This window comes from Phocoena phocoena, chromosome 20 (genome assembly GCF_963924675.1).
Source record: "Phocoena phocoena chromosome 20, mPhoPho1.1, whole genome shotgun sequence".
Classification (NCBI taxonomy): domain Eukaryota; kingdom Metazoa; phylum Chordata; class Mammalia; order Artiodactyla; family Phocoenidae; genus Phocoena; species Phocoena phocoena.
In genome coordinates, this window is record NC_089238.1 from 48,176,046 (window position 1) to 48,201,603 (window position 25,558).

At 37.7% G+C, this 25,558-nt stretch overlaps 1 protein-coding gene across 7 annotated transcripts in view; it reads left to right on the forward strand.

The window, feature by feature from the left end:
• The window catches only part of CNTNAP4 (contactin associated protein family member 4), a 256,272-nt gene that overhangs the window by 145,096 nt on the left and 85,618 nt on the right, over window positions 1-25,558 (forward strand). For 5 of the 7 annotated variants that reach the window (XM_065899255.1, XM_065899257.1, XM_065899262.1 and 2 more), the window contains exons 5-8: window positions 10,149-10,352; window positions 10,983-11,167; window positions 11,976-12,119; window positions 15,221-15,482. In XM_065899255.1, the coding sequence (XP_065755327.1) occupies window positions 10,149-10,352; window positions 10,983-11,167; window positions 11,976-12,119; window positions 15,221-15,482 (795 nt within the window). The remainder of the gene's footprint in view (window positions 1-10,148; window positions 10,353-10,982; window positions 11,168-11,975; window positions 12,120-15,220; window positions 15,483-25,558) is intronic. The other 2 variants (XM_065899258.1, XM_065899261.1) reach the window with 1 other exon arrangement.

A 25,558-nucleotide genomic window follows, 5' to 3' on the forward strand; every position in this document is an offset into this window, starting at 1 on the left:
TCGATCCACGATCTCTCCTTCCTCATCCTCAGCAGAATAAAAGCATCCAACTGCCCGGCCGTAGTGAAATAATTACAGTTTCTTTGAAGTGCTGTGATTTCATGATTTTTCTAGTCTTAGGATCTTTTCATGAAGCATAGGGCGATCACCACACACATCTAGCCTTCATTCCCCTACCTAGATAATTCTTTTACTCATTGTCTTTTCTCTGCATAGAAATCACTGTTTCCAACAACTTCTCTAGTACTTCCTGTTTAGGTCAGAGGATGTGTTCTGCTCCTGGTCACATCATACACACATTATACTGTATTGAAATCGGATGGTCCTCTTTTGGTATTAGTCCTCTGGACAGATAGATGAATGAATGGGGGCAGGTCTGGGGAAATTCAGGAAGGCTTTTCCCGTCATCCAAGTGTCATATTCAGTCCATTAAAGATCAGGCATAGAGCACAGGGAAAACTGAGTGAGAGGATTGGCAGAGAAGAAATGTACAGATGTGTTACACTATTACGTTTATTTGCTTAAATGCAGACTGTGTGAGAGAAAATGATGGATTCTATTTAGTAAATGGAAGTAAGTCAGAAATTACAAAACTCATGTTAACTTAAAATAAGAGGATGCATTTCATGATGTAAAAAATACCGGAAGTTGGAACTACTTACATCTGTAGATTTCCATTTAGAAAATTATTAGTAGGAAATATAAGAAAGTAACGTGAAAAGTGCAACTGTTTATCTGGGTGAAAAAATACTGAAAGAAAACTTAAGTAAAAGCCTTCTGTCTACTCAGGATGCAGCTCTCTCACACCAGCTGTTGGGTTGGGGAAAAAGGAAAAGCAGGAAAGGTGTTAGATTTACCCTAAAGAATAGTTGTGATTGAATCCAATACCTACTTATTAGCTCCAACATGTCAACATAAAATCTTGACAAGGTGCTTTAAATACAGTCCTTGCTCTCAGACTGTTTATCAGCTAATACTGTAGCTGAGGGATCCTATTTTATGTCAGAGTTTAAAAAGAAGATGGATTCATGTTGGCCTAAAATCAAAGTGGATAAATTCTAATTCTTTGCAAAGTTTATAGTCTTAAGATTTTAATTTGATGATATGTGAAGTTATATTAAAATGAGGTTAGCTTTTAGAATGCCAGAAAATAAGGAGACTATGAAAACCTACCAGAATAATGTCAAAAGAGCTCAACCAACTGAAGGGGCTCTCACTGACCAAAGATGGAAATATTTCAGCATCGATAAAGATAGTAGCTGCAGTTTTGAAACATATTAACTATATTTAAGTGAATGGGTTCTTGATAATACTAAAAAAAGAACCCTCATTGGTTACCTAGGAGAACTATTAAGGAATCAACTCATTATTTTGAAAACTAATAAATGAAGAGAAAACATCAAGCATTTATCCTACTCTTCCTAGGTGATCTGTACCTCAAGGTAATCAAATAGAAGATTAGAGGGGATTTTTCTTTAAAGTTATATTTATATAAATAAACAAGGAATAGTAGAATCAGTATATGCCCATTTTGCAATCCTAAATAAATTAATGGACAAGTCAATAGTTATAAAATTTTACAAAAAGAGAGAGATTTGCTTTTAGGTACTAGTCATAACAGAGTAGCTTTTATTGGACTATCTTGCTGCCCACAGCAATTATAGTGGCTGAGTAAAATACATTTTAAAAAATGCTTCAGGGCTTTGAAATTCAGCTCAAAACAGGCAGCAACTTGAGAGGACTTGATTCTTGAAAGATGGAAAGCAAACTCCTGGAGATCCATATTTAACTGACTTTTTCCTAAGAACGTCATAATACTCAAGCAGCAAGTAGCCAGATTTTACTAGGCTGAGGAGACAGAGGTCAGAGTTCAAGACTGTCAGAGTGGTTAGAAATTTAGGGTGGAATACTGAAAAGGAGGGTGTCAGAGAGGGAGAGCCCTGACTCCTGCATACACATTCCCCTTAAATCCTTGCCTGATCCCTGACTTACCCATGCCCACTATGCACCAGGCAAAAGCAAGAGCTGGGCGACTCAAGTCCTGAGGACTTCATCCAGCATCTGCCTAGTTCTGGGAAGGATACCTTTGGAGTCCAAGTTCTGCCAATTTAGAGAGACTTGTTAAACACTTTGGGCTTTTACCTGAAAAGCCAGAAAGGCATTGCCTTAGAAATAAACACCGTAACTGAGGACCAATTGTTACGTCCTGGGACTAAGGACAAATCCTAAATAGACCTGTCCAAGAAAAACCTGGAACCAAGCTTTCACAGGGTCAAGGTGATCTGCCAGTAATTCAGCTCCCTGTGGAACTCTTCCATTTAGTTTCTGCCACACCATCCATCCCTCTCCAGACTCTCCCACCCTCCCAGCTCTTCTCACCCTCTTCTCCCCCGACCTTCTCTTCCTTTTCTGACCCTAGATGTTCTCATAGGTGGTGATCTGCTCAGCTTAAATATCATTTCCTCAGAGATGTCGTCCCTAATCAACAACCTAATTTAGACCTTTCTGCTCAAACCTCTGATATTACCCTGTCCTTTTCCTTCAAGTTCCACTTAACAATTTGTAAAAACATCTGTTCAGATGGGATGAGTTATGTGATGTCTTTCTTTTCCTTCTGATTGGAGGATCCATGAGGATGGAATGTGTTCCCTGTTACACAGCCTCCTGCTGTAGAGCTTGGCACAGTAAATGTTCAGTAACTATTTGTTAAGTGGAGGTATTAAGAAAAATATCTGATTAGCCACGATATAAACCAAAAAATGAATAAATATGTAAACATCCAAATTTATTATCCTCAAGCAGTAGCAACTGACGAAAAGAGAAATATCTCTGAGATGAACATATGAAATTTCAAGAGTTGTTATTATTAAAATGATAATAATAGCATACTAAATAATAACTGTCAAGGCATTTTGATATTTCTCTCGGGTGCCAACAGCTTTTTTGGTATAGCATGAAAGGTTGGAATTATTCTCCACATATTCCAAATAAGGAAATTGAGAATTGGCACTTAAGTGATTTCTGTGACATCACAAAAATAACAAATAAATATTAGAAACGGAAATCCAGCTTACATCCTCCAATGATACACTCCAGCGTCCTTGATGAAGTAGATGTTACCGATTTCAAATCTATTTAAAAGGTTAATTTAAATTGATATGTAAGTGGCCATGATGATGTTTGCTCCCATAACCTCCTGGAGTGTTATCACTGACCTTAAATCAGTCTGTTTAAAGCCATGATAGTGGACTTCCCTGGTGGCGCAGTGGTTGAGAGTCTGCCTGCCGATGCAGGGGACACGGGTTCGTGCCCCGGTCCGGGAAGATCCCACATGCCGCGGAGTGGCTGGGCCTGTGAGCCATGGCCGCTGAGCCTGCGCGTCCGGAGCCTGTGCTCCGTAGCGGGAGAGGCCACAGCAGTGAGAGGCCCACATACTGGAAAAAAACAAAACAAAAACCATGACAGTAAAGTCACCTTTTCCCTGTGGTTATATACAGCATTTGATCCTGTGCCTTCTTCCTTTTTACCATATTAATTTTAGTTGTTTTAAACCTGAGAGTCCCTTAAATCATTCTGTGTTCTTTTATGCTACTATGCAAAAATAGAACAACGCATTTCCTGTTGATTTCTCAGGTGCTTGGTCTCTCCTCTCCATCTCTTTAAAAGCACAATTCTGTAATGCAGATCTCACGTGCCTATACATCATGCTGTAGCTTTAATAGTTCACTATATAATAGTTTAACAGTGACTCAGTCTGATTAATGTTTTTTAGAAGTCAAAATTGGACCTCTGTTTGTTTAGTGATTCATAGGTAGTAATTTTTAAATAGAGAGGCAATATGATCAGTGTTTAAGACTGAATTCAATTTAGCCCAGAAGAGTTTGGTCCATAGCTGTTTTCTCTAGTGGTAGCACTCTTTTTCTATTTGTGTTTTTGGGATGATTCCCAAAGAATTATTAGAAGAGTCTCATGTCTTTTTCAAGAACTCTTTCATGACCTTCAATAAAGTGAATTTTCTATTTTTAATGATTTGTTTTCCATTTCATGCATTTTCTATTCCAATTTTTCTCTTTTAAGTTTCTTAGTCAACTGATCTCATCAATAATGCTATGATTCATGGTTTAACTCACAGAATCCATTTCTCCCTGAAAGACGTTTCAGGGACAAGTCACTACCACCTCCACAATTTTCTGCAAGTACCACCTATGGTATAGATAAATAAAACAATTTTGTTTTCCATGGTACAATTCAGTGTGCAATGAGGTTGTTCATTTTCAGAGAACAGGTTTGTGTAAGCTACCTCTTCTTCTTGTCAAATAACCCTTATGCTGTCGTCTGCCTCAGGATCACTCAGGAACCTATACTCTTGAGTTGTCTTTCAGAGATTCTAAATTAGCGGACATCAGGCAGAGCGCAGGATGTTTGCTGAATGTTTACGGAGGCCACAAGAGATTCTCCTTAGGTGATTCTCACGTGGTGTGACCACGGACCCCAATTTGAGAAATCATGCTCTTGGATGTGTTTTTCTTAGTAATTCACTTACAGGGTGGGGAAGACATTGCTTTTTCAAATGGCAACCCCTCACAACTGGAGAAGCCTCAAACTTCTGGAGCAGGGATAGGTTGCAAGGGAGAGGGAACGGTACTGGGTCAAGTGGAAGATGTGACAATGAGGAGTGTGTTTGCATGTGAAACATGCAGAGGTAGAAAAGCAGTTTGCTGCTCACGGAGGTGAAGCATTTCTGCCCTTTAGTTAACGTCCTTCTCTGAGGCCGAGAGGTTCAACTCCTCCTGCACGTGTTAGAAATCGTTCAGGACCCAGCCCTGATGCAGAAGTGAAGCATGAATAATCACATCTCAAGGACGTGCGTCTTCCCTGCTAGACCATAAGCTCCTGGAAAAAATAATGCTCTTCGTGTTATGCATTACTGTGTCTTCCACTGTGTTCGCGGAAAGGTCTCCATAAACATGTGCTGCAGAAGGAGCGCAGGATACGTGTTTCAGCAATTCCACTTCTCACACAACTCCCTGAAAGAAGTAGGAATATTTTCTTTCAGAAAACTCTTTATTCTACGGGAGATTATATTTCTGAATCATGCAAATCAAGCAGGCTACATCTCTTTCCCAGGGTCACGGGGAGAATTGATAAAGAGAGTAGGGCCTGCAGTCTTTGTGAGCCACCTCTTTCCTTGCTTCCTGCTCTAAATGAGAAGATCTGAGATGGAGGTATTCACTGAGGAGGATTCAGGTCACCGACAATTGCCATGGTGAGTCAGCTCAGGCATTTGCTGACAGACAGAGAAAAAGCCACAGAACCCACAGATGGCTCAAAATCATTATTGCTGCATAACCTGGCAATGACATTGGTAATTGAGCATTTCTTGTGCGCTTCAGAAATTCATTATTTTTTAGAGTCCACTTTTAAAAAATAAACACACCAAACGTATTTATTAAACTATTTTTGCTATCCCTCTTTCCCTGCCCAGTGTTCTAATAAGTAATAGCATTAATAGTAGTTAACAATTTATTGAATTCTAATTATATGCTAGCAACTTCCAAAAATTGTGTAGATATGCATTCATACAACAGACCTATGAAGAATATACTGTTATTAACAAAATATTGTAAATCACCTATACTTCACTTAAAGAAAAGAACGTACTATTATTCCCATGTTACAGATGAAGGAACAGGGACAAAGAGAGCAGGTAACTTGCTGTGATAGAGTAATGCTCTGTAACCGTAAATATGTTACATTATATGACAAAGGTACTTTACAGTTGTGATTAAGTTACGGGTCTTGAGTTGGGGAGATTATCCTGGATCATCCAGGTGGACCCAGTGTCGTCACAGGGGTCCTTATAAAAGAGACGTGACAGGATCAGAGTTAGAGAAGGAGATGTGACTGTGAATGCAAACATGAGAGATAATGAGAAAGAGAGAAATTTGAAGATGCTATGATGCTGGTCCTATACAAGAAGGAAGGGGCCATAGGCCAAGAATGCAAGTGGTTCCTAAAAGCTGGAAAAAAGAATGTTGAATTACTATCACTAGGTTAAGTACACAAATGTTTAATGTCCAACAGGGCAATAAAACCATAACCTTTGGGGATATATTTTCTATCTGATGGAAGTTATTTGCATCTCTACTGGGAAAACAAAAAAACCCCAAAACTATAAATTAACATGTAACTTAGAGACTGGCCCTCATCAGTAATAAATAGTAAAATAAGATATATTTGTGAATTCACCTAGAATTAATTAGACGGGCTTCTTTTAAAAAGCTCCAGCATGACACTGAGAGGACATTAAGTTATTCCTTTGATTTATTTTCCAGCTTTTTCAATTTTCTTAACAGTGGTGATATCAGTTCCAAGAGAGACCTGTCTCTCCCACCAGCATCCTTGGAGAAAATTCAGATACTCTCTTCCTCTCTCTCCCTCTGTCTCTCAAAAGATTATTTTTTTTCAGATAGTTCCAGATTTTTATATCGTTAACTGTATTTATCATAGCACAACGTTTTATGATGATTGTTTAAAATCGCATGCTTTTTATATATCAGATAAGTTCTGTAAATAGCGTTTATAAGTGAGTTTTCTATCTAAAGTAATACTGATAGGGGCCATTCTGAATTCCTTTGTTTTATGGAAATCCTTGTAATATATTACACGGATATAACTTGAAGTTTCCCTGTACTGACATTGTACTTACATTCTGAATTATATTTAGCTTTTTTTTCCCGAAGGGTATTGTTCACATTGCATGTGAAATCTGAGAGCTGAGTTACTGACTGCCACTGGAGTTTCTCAGCATCCTCAGAGCTTCCTTTCATGATAATGAATGACAGAATGTGTTGGGAGAATGTCTAGCCATCTTAAAATTAAGCATAAGAGTAATTATTTTATGCGGACAAGTTTAGGACTTGAAGACTGACAAGAGTAAGAAGATTATTGATTACCATCTGCTTTAGCATCAGGTTTCTAGACCTGAGAACTGAGCTTTCCCAACTACCTTAATTAAAGTGACCCCAGGCTTCTTTTAATCTTGATCAGAATGCCTGTTATGGTCTGTAATGGTTTACGAACTTACTTTTTTTTAAAATTTTAATTTATTTTTTACATCTTTATTGGAGTATAATTGCTTTACAATGGTGTGTTAGTTTCTGCTTCATAACAAAGTGAATCAGTTATACATATACATATGTTCCCATATCTCTTCCCTCTTGCATCTCCCTCCCTCCCGCCCTCCCTATCCCACCCATCCAGGTGGTCACAAAGCACTGAGCTGATCTCCTTGTGCTATGCGGCTGCTTCCCACTAGCTAGCTATTTTACGTTTGGTAGTGTATATATGTCCATGCCACTCTCTCGCTTTGTCACAGCTTACCCTTCCCCCTCCCCATATCCTCAAGTCCGTTCTCTAGTAGGTCTGTGTCTTTATTCCTGTCTTACCCCTAGGTTCTTCATGACATTTTTTTCCTTAGATTCCATATATATGTGTTAGCATACGGTATTTGTCTTTCTCTTTCTGACTTACTTCACTCTGTATGACAGACTCTAGGTCCAGCCACCTCACTACAAATAACTCAATTTTGTTTCTTTTTATGGCTGAGTAATATTCCATTGTATATATGTGCCACATCTTCTTTATCCATTCATCCGATGATGGACACTTCAGTTGTTTCCATCTCCTGGCTATTGTAAATAGAGCGGCAATGAACATTTTGGTACATGACTCTTTTTGAATTATGGTTTTCTCAGGGTATATGCCCAGCAGTGGGATTGCTGGGTTATATGGTAGTTCTATTTGTAGTTTTTTAAGGAACCTCCATACTGTTCTCCATAGTGGCTGTACCAGCAACTGACAAAGGATTAATCTCCAAAATTTATAAGCAGCTCATGCAGCTCAATAACAAAAAAACAAACAACCCAATCCAAAAATGGGCAGAAGACCTAAATAGACATTTCTCCAAAGAAAATATACAGATTGCCAACAAACACATGAAAGAACGCTCAACATCAGTCATCATTAGAGAAATGCAAATCAAAACTACAATGAGATATCATCTCACACCGGTCAGAATAGCCATCATCAAAAAATCTAGAAACAATAAATGCTGGAGAGGGTGTGGAGAAAGGGGAACCCTCCTGCACTGCTGGTGGGAATGCGAACTTACTTTTTTACTTGCTATTTGTTGCCTGTCTTCACTGAATGTAAGTTCCGTGAGGACAAGGGCCATGTTGGTGTTGATCCCTCTTTTATCTCAGCATCCATCACACGGCCTCAGACTGGATGGGCTAAATAAATATTTATTGAATGAATGGACCCAACTACTTAGTGTGATACCTGTGAAGTAAGAACATAATAGGTAAGAGAGAAAATGCCAAGTGGCTTCCATTTAAGAGATGAAGTAGTATACCATTGCTTTAGGCATCAATAGTCTAATATGTTTCTCACTATCCCATTTTACTGATGGAGATATTCCAGGCACAAAGCTCTTGTGCCATGAAAGGCTGATATGACCATTATAATGTAATAGCAACAGTAGTGAAGAAGAGAGAAAAAAAGAAATAGAAGGCTGAAGTATCACAGGCTAGACGTTCATTGGGGAAAAAATTCTCTTGGTAGCTAATTCCAAAAATAGACTTTATCTGAAATAAAATCATTATAATGACGGTTGCCTTTAAGCAATGCATTAACTCAGAGATAACTGCATGGCTCCAAATGTGTCAGCATTTAAAGTCTGTCTTATTGGAATTCTTCTTAATTTATTGTAATCTAATTATCATAGAACACATTATTTGTATTTGTCACAGAGTTATGTTTTTGCCATGCACATTTATTCAGCTATATAACAAGGAGTAATTATTCAGTTAACATTATTCTTTCTACAGAATGCAATGTTTATTCATGTGCACTTGGTGAATGAATTCTTTTATAAGCACATTAACAAGACGTGGAAAAATCAAACCTCTGAATTTCCAAAAGATAGCTGCATAAAATAGTTGGAAAAAATTGGGGGCGGTGGTGAATATAAATGGTTCCCATTACATATGATGGATAATCTGAAAGAAATGCATATTTGGACATACAAGTTGATGTAATAATTTTGTCGAATGAAACAAGATGAGTGAACTGTAATGTCGTTTTGTTGACTGGGAGAAGTCACCTAACCAGTAGAAAAATAGCTTCCTATTTTATTGGGTTTCCCTAACCTCTTCATTTATTACATAAATGCACTCTCAAGGGTAATTGCCTTAAAAAAAAAAATCTTTGACTTGTGAAATGTAGGAAACACTGCAAGGCTTTCTGAGAATTATCAGTTCTTTGCTCAGGGTGCAACTGATTTTGACAGATGTACTGTTATGTTACTGGTATAACATGACATCTTTTATCAGATGAACTGAATAAAAGTGATCTTGACAATGAGTAGATAAGACACTGTCAGAAAGCTGAAAAAACCTGTCAATGTCACAGTTATGACACAAATGCAGAACAGCCCTTATAATGTCATTAAGTGAATATCTTTCCAACAGTGCCCTTGAGAAGACAGAAAATAGCATTGCTCTTAAATACTATTACTTAGCCACAAAAATAATAAAATAAAACAAAACACAAAGGTCAGTTTAATGTATACTTGAGGTGGCATTGATGAGTCCAATGTATGTGTTTGTATTTGTGTGTCGATCTCTTTTATATATGCCATATAGAAGGAATTTTGAGATTTCAAAACTACTTTTTTAGAAGGTAAAAAACCATTTAACTTCAACATTTCAAGAATGTCATTAAAAATATTGATCATGAAATATGCAAAGTGGTTTTATGGGTATTGATTATAACCTTTTCCCTAATTTATTATGGAATGAGAAACAGCCTTTAATAATATAAGAGAAAATTAGGAATACATTTCAAAATGTATTTCTAGATCATGAATTTTGTAAATAAGTGAATAAAGACTAAAATGGAATCAATCCCAGGAATTAGAAGGAATTAGACATTTGGTGGTTTTATTTTCCATTATTTTGATTGGCTTGGAGCTGAACTATACACGTATGGGTACAAGTATAATGCTCTTTCTATACATATACTTTTAAAATGCTTTAATGAAAAGCATATTTATCCTTAGAATGACTTTTAATATCTTTGTCTAGGATCAGAGGTGGTTGATCTTGATGGGAAAAGCTGCCTTCTCTACAGATTTGATCAAAAATCCCTGAGCCCAATAAAGGATATAATTTCTTTGAAATTTAAAACTATGCAGAGCGATGGGATTCTACTCCACCGGCAAGGGCAAAATGGAGATCACATCACACTGGAATTAAGAAGAGGAAAACTCTTTTTAGTTATTAATTCAGGTAAAACTATTTGGGTAAAGTGCTTGAAAAATCTCTGGTCATTTAGATATCACCTTAGTAGCTTTATGCTTTTATAGCTTATCTTATTTTAACAATTAAGGTGCCATATTTCCACATTCAAGTGTTTATGTATGTATGTGATATATATATATATATATATATATATATATATATATATATATATATATCACACATATATATATACACGCCCATATTGTACTTGCACGTAAAAATGGTTCCTATTTGCAAATTGTACAAGACCCTCTTTCAATGTCATAGTGCTGACAGAACCACTTAGCTATTTTCAGACATCATGATGAAAGGGATGGGTCATTGAAAAATACCGAGGTAGTAAAAATAATGAGGTTGTAGCAAAGATAAAATTTATATTGAAAATGAGTGTGTGATGGTGGGTAATGCTAATAAAGAGAATTAACAGAGGAAGAAATTACAACAAGGTTGAGAGCATATTATATTCAAACTTGAGGTAAATTCAGGCTAGCATTTTGGATGGAGTGGATGGAAAGAGATTACAATTATCATGAGAGACTCTGGTGCCCCCAAAAGGAACTTTTTTTTCTTTTTTTTAAACTGAGAATAATGGTGCTGTTATTTTTTTTCTCTTCTAAGGTGAAGCTAAGCTGCCCTCCACTCACGGCCCGATCAGTCTCACCCTGGGCAGCCTGCTGGACGACCAGCACTGGCATTCCGTGCTCATCCAACGCCTGGGCAAACAAGTCAACTTTACAGTGGATGAGCACAGACATCGTTTCCACGCCCAGGGAGAGTTCAGTTACCTACATCTCGATTATGAGGTGTGATGGTTACGTTTCAATTAATGCAGACTTTGTAATATATATGTGGTATAGCCACATGAAAGAAAATGCACTATAGAAAACCTACGTTCAGAGTCAGTCAAGGTTCTGATGAAGTGTTCCTCTAGGTGACCTAACTCAAGTAGCAAATTTTGTGCATATACTACTGAGGCCCCATCTTTCTCCCAGTACGTTAATTTATTATTACAAAGAAATGTCATCTTTTTTGCCTGCAATGGGTAGTTACAAATTGCCACATGTAGGAAATGTTCTTGAAGAGGTCTCATTACAAGTAAATACAGAATGTGTTGCACGATTGGTGGTGGTAGGGGCGGGTAAAGGGCACTCCTGAACAGTGCAGATTTATGGAGAGAATGTAGCAATAAATAGATTAATTGATTCATTAATAATCAGTTCAAATGCACAAATATCAATGTGTGCCAGAAATGTATATGAAACAAAATGTCATTGTAATTGGTAACATTGTTAAAGCTGCCAAGGTTTAGCATGGATATAAAGATGTATTTTTCTTCAGCAACCAAAAAATATTGAAATCAGGTGTGATGAGCAACTTGTAAAAAATAATCAAGCTCTTGTGTAAGTGAAAACTGAATGCATATAAATTTGTTTCAAGATATGCATCTTAATTTTTTTTAATCTCCATTTGAAATTATCAATATGGCAGTGTAGGGTACTGAAAAATCGGTCTATCTATGATGATTACAGCTATAGTTGCTAATCGTAATTATTTAAGCAGATTATCAAAAAATCACTAAACAATATTATTGATGCCATTTTTCTTTCTAAGATCAGCTTTGGAGGGATTCCAGCACCTGGAAAATCAGCGTCATTCCCCCATAAACATTTTCATGGGTGTTTAGAAAATCTCTATTATAATGGAGTGGATGTTATTGATTTGGCCAAGCAACAGAACCCACAGATCATCATTATGGTAAGACTTGAGTCTTCATGTGAACAAATGAGGAAAACTACACACAAAACAATTGCTTCATTTTGAATTCCCACTTGATGTGATGTTTTAGACTTTACTCTTGTTCCTTAAAAACATTTCTCTGCTTGGCAATATGCATGTAAGGGATGAATTCTATGTTAAAAATTTTTAATTCATAGGGCATGATTATTTTATATTTATATGAAGTAAAGCAGGCCTTTTTTTGGTGCAACTGATAATTTATTTTGTTGTGATATTATTACTCCCAGGAGACTAATTTCTCTTACTCTGTAATTTCCTTTATAAGTTACTCCCTGACACACTCTCTGAAGAAGCATACCAAGTTCCTGGAGTCAGATAACATCCATCTATATTAGAGAAGCATTTGAAAAATTTGTATTTTGCCATGGTCATTTATAACCAATAAAAGAAACTAATAGCCTTTTACAAGATTGCATCTGCCAGTCTGTCCCAAGAGCAGTGCTGGTCAGGCTGCATTATACTCTAATTCTATGGAAATGCAGCAGAATTTAAATACAACTGTTATCGGTCAGGGTTCCGTCAGGGAAGCAGCACCACTGTGAGTTTAGGAACAAGGATCTATTTTAGGACTGGGATCTTAACAATCATCAGAGGCACTGGAAAGTGGAGCCCAGCTGTCTGGAGGAAGAGATGGAGCAGAGTGAAAGCCAGGACAAGCTGGAATAAACCAGCCCCTCTGTGATCCTCCCTCACTGGGCTTTATCACACACAGAAAACCTCTGGGGGGAAAACGGCCAGCCTTTCACTTCTGACTCATATCATGCAAGCTCCCTTTTTGGCTAAATTTTAACCAGAGCAAGACAAGAAAAGAGATTCTGTGAAATGTGGTTTCTAGCTTAACCAGCTTAATGACAGAAAAGCAGACACATCTATCCATTTGAATACATTTCTTTAATTGTTCAAAATTCAGAATATGTAAATGTAAGCTCATGTTGTGTCAGCAAAACCCAAACCACATCATGGGATTATTTATTGCTTACAAAACATTTTATTCTTAATTCTCTGTGTGAATTGATAGTATTTATATGAGTACACCATCCAGCAAGATTTTTAAATAGTATTTTTTTTAAAAAAGGGAAAAGAATTTAAATGGAAAATAAAAATATTATAGAGAGATAGATGTGAGTGTTTCATTGCAGAATGAGTTTCCAGAAGCTGCTCATGCAACTAGCACCCACTCTTCATTGCCAAGAGGATTTGCTGCTTGTAGAGTAGCAGACAGCTGTCCAAATGCAGCTGGTAAATGTTTCCATTTTTACCAGGTTTGTTAGTCTTATAATTGCCTTTACATTATGGGTCAGTTTATTTCACTCTTCTCCTTTTGTTATTTCATTCACTGGGGCAAGGTATTTGTCTGCAGTGAAAGCTAATTCACTTTTAACAGAATCACAGTATAGCCAAATGTTTTTGTTTAACCAAGACTAGTAGTTTAATTCCAATGTGTATTCTTCTAAATAAAGTGATTTCATTGACTTTTCAAATCTATATTTAGAAAATTTGTTGAAGATTATTTTCGGGTAAAATAAAAACATTTATCTTGATTTCTGAAGCCTGTTAAGGAACATTCTAATTATTTCTAAATAGTTCGGACCTTTACGTTTCTTTTTTTTAATCCTTAAATATGTATTTAACTCTAATAGCAAAATAATCCTTCATGTACAATATTTTAATGAAAATTCATGCAATTCTAATGTATCTTGAAGATCTACCTAAAAACCATTAGATAAGAAATAATACATGTAAATCTGAAGACAAGCACATAATGATAAGAAAAAGACAAAAATGGTTCAAAAAAGAATGTAAGTGCTACATTGTATTATGCAATGTTAAACCTAATAAAATGAAAAATAGGCAGAGGGTATGAACAGACCGTTCTGAGGAAAGCGAGTCCAGAAGAGCAGCAAACTCATGAAAAATGCTTAGATATACTGTTAGGTAAATGCAAGAGAAATAAGAATGATACATCACTCTGGTATTTTGTTGTTGAACTTATGCAAATTTAAAAGATATGTAATACCTATTGCTGTCAAGGATGTGGGGAAAAGCATATCTTTGTCAAGGATGTAGGAAAAGCATACCTTTGTATACTACTGTTGGAAATGTGGAGAATTTAACTTGTTTTGGTGGGCAGAGAAGAAGCTGGAAATATTTATTAAAACATGTAGATACAATAGTTCTTTATTTAGAACCCTCTTCTGCAGAACTGAAAATACCAGCACATAGAGAAGCATGCAGAGTTATTTATTCTTGCATTGTTCAGAGAGGCAAAACCTGGAAACAAAGTGAATATACATTAACAAGGAAACAGTTGACTAAAATTGGAACATTCACATAGTAAAATATTATGCAATCAATAAAAGTAGGAATTAGGCTTCTGCCAGATAACTCAAAGGGATTTCCATAAGTTATTTGTTAATGATAAAATCATGATAGAGTAAACAGCATAAAACATGGCTCCTATTTTAATAAAACAAATAATGCCTAGTGTGTAGGTATATGTATTCAAAACATATTTAGGTGTACGTGAATGTACGTATAAGTGAACACATAACTTAAACATGTATATACATATATATGTGTATATATATATATTTGTATATGTCAATGGAAACAGAGAGAATTATGAAAAAACATGGAAGGAAAACCAGTAGCTCATTAATGTTGGTTATGTTATGGGGTGGGTTAGAAGCCAAAGGCAGCAAAAGGGTGAAATAAGTGGGAAGAGAAAACCAAGTAAAACATAGAAAAGAGTTGTCTTACATAAATTTTTTATTGAATTCAGTTGCATTGAGTTAGATGCCTTTGTGAACTGAGAGATGGGGAGGAAATAATTTCACCCAGAAAACGCAGGGAAAGATTTGCCTGACCATGTATCCCTGGATTTGAAGAACCATTAAGACATATGGCAAGGATTTGAATATTCATGTTGATAGCAATTTTTGTTGTTGTTTTAAATCAGGGGTAATTAGAGATTGATGAACAGCCTCTGTATTTCAGATTTTATCACTAAGGTGATGTGAGTGTCATTCTTAAAGCTTTTTCTTTTACTTTATTCTCAGGGAAATGTGTTGTTTTCTTGTTCAGAACCACAGTCTGTGCCTGTGACTTTTCTGAGCCCCAGGAGTTACTTAGCACTGCCGGGCTCTTCCGGGGAGAACGAAGTTTCTGCCACTTTTCAATTTCGAACCTGGAATAAGGAGGGGCTACTGCTATTCAGTGAGCTTCAGCTGGTTTCAGGGGGTCTCCTCCTCTTTCTTAATGATGGAAGACTTAAGGTGAATCTCTACCATCCAGGAAAATTACCCAGTGACATCACAGCAGGTAATAAGTGTATTCCTGCAGGCAAAGTATATGCGTTTGAAAGATTTCCTTATCTCTCTGTTCCTTCTCCATAAAATTTTATGCTTAACCCAAAAATTAATATTTGTTTAACAAATGAATACTTGAGTTAATAAGATTATCTCTTCCTTAGAGGAACTCGATTCTGATTTTCTTTTAAATATGTCTTCAACACGAGCAGTTCTTATTAACCAAAATGATAGTTGTGGGGCAATAGAAATTTCCTTCCATGACCCTCTCACCCAGTCCAGGTAAATCAATATATCCCGAGGAAATGTGTTCTGGGAAAAATATGACAGACTCTGAAATGGACCCCAAGTTTGCTGGGTATCTTCGGTGGAAGATGAGTCTTGTGTAACACAATTATTAGTCTTATCTGGTCTTTGAGAGATGGGGAGGGGTCTTTCTGGAATCTATAACTGTATCTCAATATTAGTGTGAATGTAAAACCTAAATATTTAGTCAAATTAACTTTACTTGTTGCTGTAGTTCGTGTGATGTTGCATATATTTGGTGAGAAGATTTGTGTAAAGTCTCTCATTTGGGAACCAAATGGAATTCTCTGCACTTCTAGGCAATATGGTACCATTTTAATGACTAGAATATAATTAAAGAGACTGTATGAGTGTCTGGAAAATTGATGTCTAATTTAGGTCAGTGCTTTGGGTGAGGGATATTTTTGTCTCTTCATTAAAATTATATAATTCTTGACAAAGGAGCTCCATCACATTTTCATATATATGGAATAATACCCAAGCCAAGCAACTAGAGGTCACATTGGGGTAAATTGCGACCTCAAGTTAATAAATGATCTTTAAAAACAATTTAAAGATGCCATTGTACTACTCATCTATATTAACTATGACCAAAATTAATAGAATATGACTGGGAGAGGAAAAAAAGTTAAAATACAGTCAGAAACCAAATATAAGAAACACAGGTATACAAATGAATATGCCTAGTCTTTGTGTATCTATTTTGTTGTTTGTATATTGCTGTAGTTTAAATGTGGGAACTGAAACTTCAGTATCAATTATCATTTTTAAGAGGTACTGTGCTGTGACCTTTTAATGCAACACTCAAAATGTGGTAGATTTGCAGGCTTGACAAAAGGAAATAAAATAATCAGTGTCATATTACTAATTAATAGGCTCCCTAAAATGAGGGGCTAAAAATGTAAGCTTGCTATTAATGTGTAGTTTATTGTGATGTTCTTTGACATCCTCTGGAGTGCTTATAGTCATAGCCTAATTTTCAGCATCTTAAAGAAGCTGCTTCAGTACAGCGTTATTGTACTGAGCCCCATGAAGCTAGTTCATTTCTAAACACTTTACAGGCATACAAATTTAATAAAATACTAGGTGTAAGTCTATCTAGACTACCCCAAATGATTTTAAAAATTAATGTTTAAATCCGTGTACACTGTAATCTATTATGACATCATATGACTTTGTGTGACTGTGCCCATAGCTAATAACAAGGATCCTCGACAAAATATGAAAGTCAATATATTAAAACTGTTACACTTCAGATAACACAAGTAGGACTTTACACGCCAACTCCCCCATTCCCATCTTTATAGTTTCTTTTAAAGTATTAATTTTTGCTAGTTTCGGTGAGGAAAGTACATTTTGCATTGGATGGTGGGCTATTTAAATGGTATGGGTGGGTGGTCCATTTGTTTCTCTCATAGGAGAAGACTTTCTCAGGTACAGTGTTCGATAATTAAATCAGTTGTCAGGTTGTATCATAATGACTCGGAAGAGAATGGATGACCTATTATTGGTGGGTGAGTATCATATACTAAATCATTCCATTCTATAAGGATGGCTCAATTTTTCTTTGCTACTGGAGATATAAATTATTAATCTTACAGGTTTTCAAAGCATAGAGTTTTTATGCTTTTTGCAATGGAATAAAAATTTATATTATGTTGAAAAAGAATGGAATTGTGCAGGTGTTTGAATTATCAGGCTAAATTTTTAATGTGATGTAAAAACAAATCGTCATTTGGAAAGGTTCAAAAATACTATGCCAGGGCTTCCCTGGTGGCGCAGTGGTTGAGAGTCCGCCTGCCGATACAGGGGACACGGGTTCGTGCCCCGGTCCGGGAAGATACCAGGTGCCGCGGAGCGGCTGGGCCCATGAACCATGGCCACTGAGCCTGCGCGTCCGGAGCCTGTGCTCCGCAACGGGAGAGGCCACAGCAGTGAGAGGCCCGCGTACCGCAAAAAAACAAAACAAAACAAAAAAATACTATGCCAGCCTCAGTCATTTTTGAAATATTAAGGATATTATAATAGTCTAGATCGTAAGACATATTAGCAGCACTGCAAAATCACTCATGACATAAAATGTTGTCAGTCTCTGTCACCTTCATAGATGGCAAAGCAAAAATCATTCAGATCAAGAACCTAACGAACAATATGGTTATATTTTCCTGTTTAAAACAAGTTATTTATTGTCAAATTTGAGATTGCTGCTATGAGTTTTACATTTCTGCTGTTGCTTTTGCCTAAAGGTGAAAATCAGGCCTGAAAACAAGCTTCTTGCTCCCATGGGCAGGGACTGGCAGATGCAGCCTTACAGTATTTGAGATGTTTCTTTTTAAACATCTTTATTGGAGTGTAATTGCTTTACAATGGTGTGTTAGTTTCTGCTGTATAACAAAGTGAATCACCTATACATAAGCATATATCCCCATATCCCTTCCCTCTTGCGTCTCCCTCCCACCCTCCCTATCCCACCCCTCTAGGTGGGCACAAAGCACCGAGCTGATCTCCCTGTGCTATGTGGCTGCTTCCCACTACCTATCTATTTTACGTTTGGTAGTGTATATATGTCCATGCCACTCTCTCACTTTGTCCCAGCTTACCTTTCCCCCTCCCCGTGTCCTCAAGTCCATTCTCTACTTCTGCATATTTATTCCTGTCCTGCCACTAGGTCTTTTTTTTTTCTTAAAGTTAAATATAAAATTCTCCTCCCAGAACTATAACATTTATTTATTTATTTATTTTCTGTTTATTTTATTTATTTTTTAAACATCTTTATTGGAGTATAATTACTTTACAATGGTGTATTAGTTCCTGCTGTATAACAAAGTGAATCAGCTATACATATACGTATGTCCCCATATCTCTTCCCTCTTGCGTCTCCCTCCCTCCCACCCTTCCTATCCCACCCCTCTCGGTGGTCACAAAGCACCGAGCTGATCTCCCTGTGCTATGCGGCTGCTTCCCACTAGCTATCTGTTTTACATTTGGTAGTGTATATATGTCCATGCCACTCTCTCACTTTGTCCCAGCTTACCCTTCCCCCTCCCTGTGTCCTCAAGTCTATTCTCTAGTAGGTCTGCATCTTTATTGCTGTCCTGCTCCTAGGTTCTTCATAACCTTTTTCTTTTCCCCATATATATGTGTTAGCATACAGTATTTGTTTTTCTCTTTCTGACTTTCTTCACTCTGTATGACAGACTCTAGGTCCATCCACCTCACTACAAATAACTCAATTTCATTTCTTTTTATGGGTAAGTAATATTCCATTGTATATATGCGCCACATCTTCTTTATCCATTCACCTGTCGATGGACACTTAGGTTGCTTCCATGTCCTGGCTATTGTAAATAGTGCTGCAATGAACATTGTAGTAAATGACTCTTTTTGAATTATGGTTTTCTCAGGTATATGCCCAGTAGTGGGATTGCTGGGTCATATGGAAGTTCTATTTTTAGTTTTTTAAGGAACCTCCATACTGTTCTCCATAGTGGCTGTATCAATTTACATTCCCACCAACAGTGCAAAAGGGTTCCCTTTTCTCCACACCTTCTCCAGCATTTATTGTTTGTTGATATTTGTGATGATGGCCATTCTGACCAGTGTGAGGTGATACCTCATTGTAGTTTTGATTTGCATTTCTCTGATGATTAGTGATGTTGAGCATTCTTTCATGTGTTTGTTGGCAATCTGTATATCTTCTTTGGAGAAATGTCTGTTCAGGTCTTCTGCCCATTTTTGGATTGGGTTGTTTGTGGTTTTTATTGAGCTGCATGAACTGCTTATAAATTTTGGAGATTAATCCTTTGTCAGTTGCTTCATTTGCAAATATTTTCTCCCATTCTGTGAGTTGTCTTTTTGTATTGTTTATGGTTTCCTTTGCTGTGCAAAAGCTTTTACGTTTCATTAGGTCCGATTTGTTTATTTTAGTTTTTATTTCCATTTCTCTAGGAGGCTGGTCAAAAAGGATCTTGCTGTGATTTATGTCATAGAGTGTTCTGCCTATGTTTTCCTCTAAGAGTTTGATAGTTTCTGGCCTTAAATTTAGGTCTTTAATCCATTTTGAGTTTATTTTTGTGTATGGTGTTAGGGAGTGTTCTAATTTCATTCTTTTACATGTAGCTGTCCAGTTTCCCCAGCATCATTTATTGAAGAGACTTTTTTCCATTGTGTATTCTTGCCCCATTATCAAAAATAAGGTGATCATATGTGCATGCATTTATCTCTCGGCTTTCTGTCCTGTTCCATTGATCTATATATCTGTTTCTGTGCCAGTACCATACTGTCTTGATTACTATAGCTTTGTAGTATAGTCTGAAGTCCAGGAGCCTGATTCCTCCAGCTCTGTTTTTCTTTCTCAAGAATGCTATGCCTATTCGGGGTCTTTTGTGTTTCCATACGAATTGTGAAATTTTTTGTTCTAGTTCTGTGAAAAATGCCATTGGTAGTTTGATAGGGATTGCATTGAATCTGTAGATTGCTTTGGGTAGTGTAGTCATTGCCACAATGTTGATTCTTCCAATCCAAGAACATGGTAGATCTCTCCATCTGTTGGTATCATCTTTCATTTCTTTCATCAGTGTCTTATAGTTTTCTGTGTACAGGTCTTTTGTCTCCTTAGGTAGGTTTATTCCTAGATATTTTATTCTTTTTGATGTAATGATAAATGGGAGCATTTCCTTAATTTCTCTTTTAGATTTTTCATTATTAGTGTATAGGAATGCAAGAGATTTCTGTGCATTAATTTTGTATCTTGCTACTTTACCAAATTCATTGGTTAGCTCTGGTAGTTTTCTGGTAGTATCTTTAGGAGTCTCTTTGTATAGTATCATGTCATCTGCAAACAGTGACAGTTTTAATTCTTTTCCGATTTGGATTCCATTTATTTCTTTTTCTTCGCTGATTGCTGTGGCTAAAACTTCCAAAACTATTTTGAATAATAGTGGTGAGAGTGGGCAACCTTGTCTTGTTCCTGATCTTAGTGGAAATGGTTTCAGTTTTTCACCATTGAGAACGATGTTGTCTCTGGGTTTGTCATATATGATCATCTTTATGTTGAGGTAAGTTCACTCTCTGCCTACTTTCTGGAGTTTTCATCATAAATGAGTACTGAATTTTGTCAAAACCTTTTTCTGCATCTATTGAGATTATCATATGGTTTTTATCCTTCAGTTTTTTAAAATGTTGTATCACATTGATTGATTTGCGTATATTGAAGAATCCTTGCATTCCTGGGATAAACCCTACTTGATCATGGTATATGATCCTTTTTATGTGCTGTTGGATTCTGTTTGCTAGTATTTTGCTGAGGATTTTTGCATCTATGTCCATCAGTGATACTGGCCTGTAGTTTTCTTTGTGACATCTTTGTCTGGTTTTGGTATCAGGGTGATGGTGGCCTCATAGAATGAGTTTGGGAGTGTTCCTCCCTCTGCTATATGTTGGAAGAGTTTGAGAAGAGATAGGTGTTAGCACTTCTGTAAATTTGATAGAATTTGCCTGTGAAGCTATGTGGTCGTGGGCTTTTGTTCATTGGAAAATTTTTAATCACAGTTTCAATTTCAGTGCTTATGATTGGTCTGTTTATATTTTCTATTTTTTCCTGGTTCATTGTCAGAAGGTTGTGCTTTTCTAAGAATTTGTCCATTTCTTCCAGGTTGTCCATTTTATTGACATATAGATGCTTGTAGTAATCTCTCATGATCCTTTGTATTTCTGCAGTGTCAGTTGTTACTTCTTTTTCATTTTTAGTTCTGTTGAGTCTTCTCCCTTTTTTTCTTGATGAGTCTGGCTAATGGTTTATCAATTCTGTTTAACTTTTCAAAGGACTGACTTTTAGTTTTACTGATCTTTCCTATTCTTTCCTTTATTTCTTTTTAATTTATTTCTGATCTGATCTTTATGATTTCTTTCCTTCTGCTAACTTTGGGTTATTTTTGTTCTTCTTTCTCTATTTGCTTTAGGTGTAAAGTTAGGTTGTTTATTTGAGATTTTTCTTGGTTTGTGAGGTAGGATGGTATTTCTATAAACTTCCTGCTTAGAACTGCTTTTGCTGCATCCCATAGGTTTTGGGTCATCGTGTGTTCATTGTCATTTCTTTCTAGGCGTTTTTTGATTTTCTCTTTGCGTTCTTAAGTGACCTCTTGGTTATTTAGTAGCATATTGTTTAGCCTCCATGTGTTTGTATTTTTTACAGTTTTTTTCCTGTAATTGATATCTAGTCTCCTAACATTGTGGTTGGAAAGGATACTTGATTCGATTTCAGTGTTCTTAAATTTACCAAGGCTTGATTTGTGACCCAAGATATCATCTTTCCTGGAGAATGTTCCATGAGCACTTGAGAAGACAGTGTATTCTGTTATTTTTGGATGGAATGTCCTATAAATATCAGTTAAGTCCATCTTGTTTAATGTATCATTTAAAACTTGTGTTTCCTTATTTTCCTTTTGGATGATCTGTCCATTGGTGAAAGTGGGGTGTTAAAGTCCCCTACTATGGTTGTGTTACTGTCGATTTCCCCTTTTATGGCTGTTAGCATTTGTGTTATTTATTGAGGTGCTCCTGTGTTGGGTGCATAAATATTTACAATTGTTATATCTTCTTCTTGGATTGATGCCTTGATCATTATGTAGTGTCCTTCTTTGTCTCTTGTAATAGTCTTTATTTTAAAGTCTATTTTGTCTGATATGAGAATTGCTACTCCAGCTTTCTTTTGATTTCCATTTTTGTGGAATATGTTTTTCCATCCCCTCACTGTCAGTCTGTATGTGTCACTAGGTCTGAAGTGGGTCTCTTGTAGAAAGCATATATATGGGTCTTGTTTTTGTATCCATTCATCCAGTCTATGTCTTTTGGTTGGAGCATTTAATTCATTTACATTTAAGGTAATTATGGATATGTATGTTCCTATTACCATTTTCTTAATTGTTTTGGGTTTGTTTTTGTAGGTCTTTTCCTTCGCTTGTGTTTCTTGCCTAGAGTAGTTCCTTTAGCATTTGTTGTAAAGCTGGTTTGGTGGTGATGAATTCTCCTAACTTTTGCTTGTCTGTAAAGGTTTTAATTTCTCCATCGAATCTGAATGAGATCCTTGCTGGGTAGAGTAATCTTGGTTGTAGGTTTTTCCCTTTCCTCACTTTAAATATGTCCTGCCACTCCCTTCTGGCTTATAGAGTTTCTGCTGAAAGATCAGCTGTTAACCTTATGGGGATTCCCTTGTATGTTATTTGTTGCTTTTCCCTTGCTGCTTTTAATATTTTTTCTTTGTATTTAATTTTTGATAGTTTGATTAATGTGTCTCAGCATGTTTCTCTTTGGGTTCATCCTTTATGTACTCTTTTTGCTTCCTGTACTTGACTGACTATTTCCTTTCCCATGTTAGGGAAGTTTTCGACTATAATCTCTTCAAGTATTTTCTCAGACCCTTTCTTTTCCTCTTCTTCTTCTGGGAGCCCTGTAATTTGAATATTGGTGTGTTTAATGTTGTCCCAGAGGTCTCTGAGACTGTCCTCAATTCTTTTCATTCTTTTTTATTTATTCTGCTCTGCAGTATTTACTTCCACCATTTTATCTTCCAGTTCACTTATCCGTTCTTCTGCCTCAGTTATTCTGCTATTGATTCCTTCTAGAGTATTTTTAATTCCAGTAATTGTGTTGTTCATCACTGTTTGTTTGCTCTTTAGTTCTTCTAGATCTTTGTTAAATGTTTCTTGTATTTTCTCCGTTCTGTTTCTGAGATTTTGGATCATCTTTACTATCCTAACTCTGAATTATTTTACAGGTAGGTTGCCTATTTTATCTTCGTTTATTTGGTCTTGCAGGTTTTTACCTTGCTCCTTCATCTGTAACATTTTTTTTTGTTGTTTCTTTTTTTTTTTTTGGTGGGTGGTGCTGTATTCCTGTCTTACTGGTTGTTTGTCCTGAGACGTCCAGCACTGGAGTTTGCAGGCAGTTGGATAGAGTCAGGTCTTGGTGCTGAGATGAGGACCTCTGGGAGGCCTCATTCCTATTAATATTCCCTGGGGTCTGAGGTTCTCCATTAGTCCAGAGGTTTGGACTCTGAGCTCTCACCACAGGATCTTGGGCAGGACCTGTGACCTGGAAACCAAAATCCCACAAGCTTCATGGTGCAGTTAAAAAAAAAAGAAGAAAGAAAGGAACAGTACAATATCAAAGAATAAAATAGAAAATAAAATTAGAAAGATAAAAAATATATTAGGAAAAATAAAACTTTAATTGAAACAACTTCAACAAGGTAAAATACAACCACAACAGGAAAAAAAAAAAAAAAAAAACCTGGCTATGCAGGTGGAGTTTAGGTGGGGGTGGAACTCTAGGCAGGGGTGGGGTTTAGGGTGAGGTGGGTCCTAGGCGGTTAGGGGAGTGACGTTTGAGCATGGGGCGGGGCCTAGGCTCAGGACCTAGGTAGCTGGAAAAGTCCCTTGGAGGCAGGGCCTAGGTGGGGTGACATTCAAGCATGGGGTGGGGTGTCTGCTTAGGACTTGGGGAGGGGGAGAGGCGGCACATCCAAAGGAGGGCCTCTGGAGTGTGGGGTTCCAGAGTTTGGAGGTAGGGCCCTGAGTGAGGGTGTGTGGTTGGGGTTTAGGCCCAGCTCATTGGACGGGGTCTCCCAGTGTAGAGGTGGGGCCCTGGGTGGGGGTTTGGGGGCGGGGCTTGGGCTCTGTGCGCAGGAGGGAGGCTCCGAGGGCAGAGGATTAGGCCTGGGAGCCCAGCAGCCTTCCTGATGCCTAAGTGGACAGGGGAACGCACTGGCCGCGTTCTTTTCTGTTCCTCTGCGCCCCTCCCACACCTTCTCTCCCAGGTTCTTGCCCCCTAACGGGGGTGGGTACTGCTTGGTGTAGGAGCTCCTCACCTCCCCCAGCCGCCCCTCAGGGGTGCCGGTCCTGGAGGTCCGGCCTTTACTTTTACTCCGCCTTGCCTTCCTCCCACTCCCTCAGGACCTGCACAGCTGGAGGGGGCCTCTGTGGGCAGAGGATCAGGCCTGGGTCTTCAGCAGTCTCCCAGGGACCCACGTGGGCATGGTAAACCTGGCCATGCTCCCTTTTGATCCTCTGCCATCCCAGTGGTTCCCCAATTTCCCCTTTCGGGTGTGGGATCCCCTCCCCTCCCACAGCCAGCCCTCAAGGGCGCCCATCTCATCCTGCCTCCACTTCTCCTCCCCCTTCACTACCCCCACACCCCACGTACTACCCAGTCACTGGGGGTTCCTCCCGTTCCCTTAGGTGTCCGTGGTCCCCCACCAGTACCTGGTAGGTACCCTAGTTGTGAGGAGATGCAAATTCCACATTCTCCCAGTATGCCATCTTGACTCCGCCTATGAGAGGCCTCTGCATGTTTCAGTTACTAGGCCTTCGTGATTCTTGTGGCCCTGGCAATGGGACTGCCGTCTTGATTTGCCTCACCCAGGAGAAGCCATTTTTAAAGTTCCCCCTTCTTCCCTTTCACTGTTGGAGTATTCCTGCTTTTCACCTTAGAACCCCCTCGCTCCCTGAAAGTCCCACTTTCCCCTAAAGTGATTGGCAGCATTGACCTCCATATTTTCCTCTTGGCAAGAGCAATCTGGTGTCATGGATCTTTAATTCTGGTTAGTGGCTATAGTTAGTGAATATAGGAATGTCTGGCACAGTTTCAGAGCACTAAAAGTTACTTGGAACAGGCAAATTCCTTCAGTTGCTCCTTGAGTAATGGCCTTTGTTTAATTGCTTTTTGCTTCTTTGCAAAGAATCTACCCTATATAGCAGGCTTTTTTTTTTTTCCCCCTTTACACAT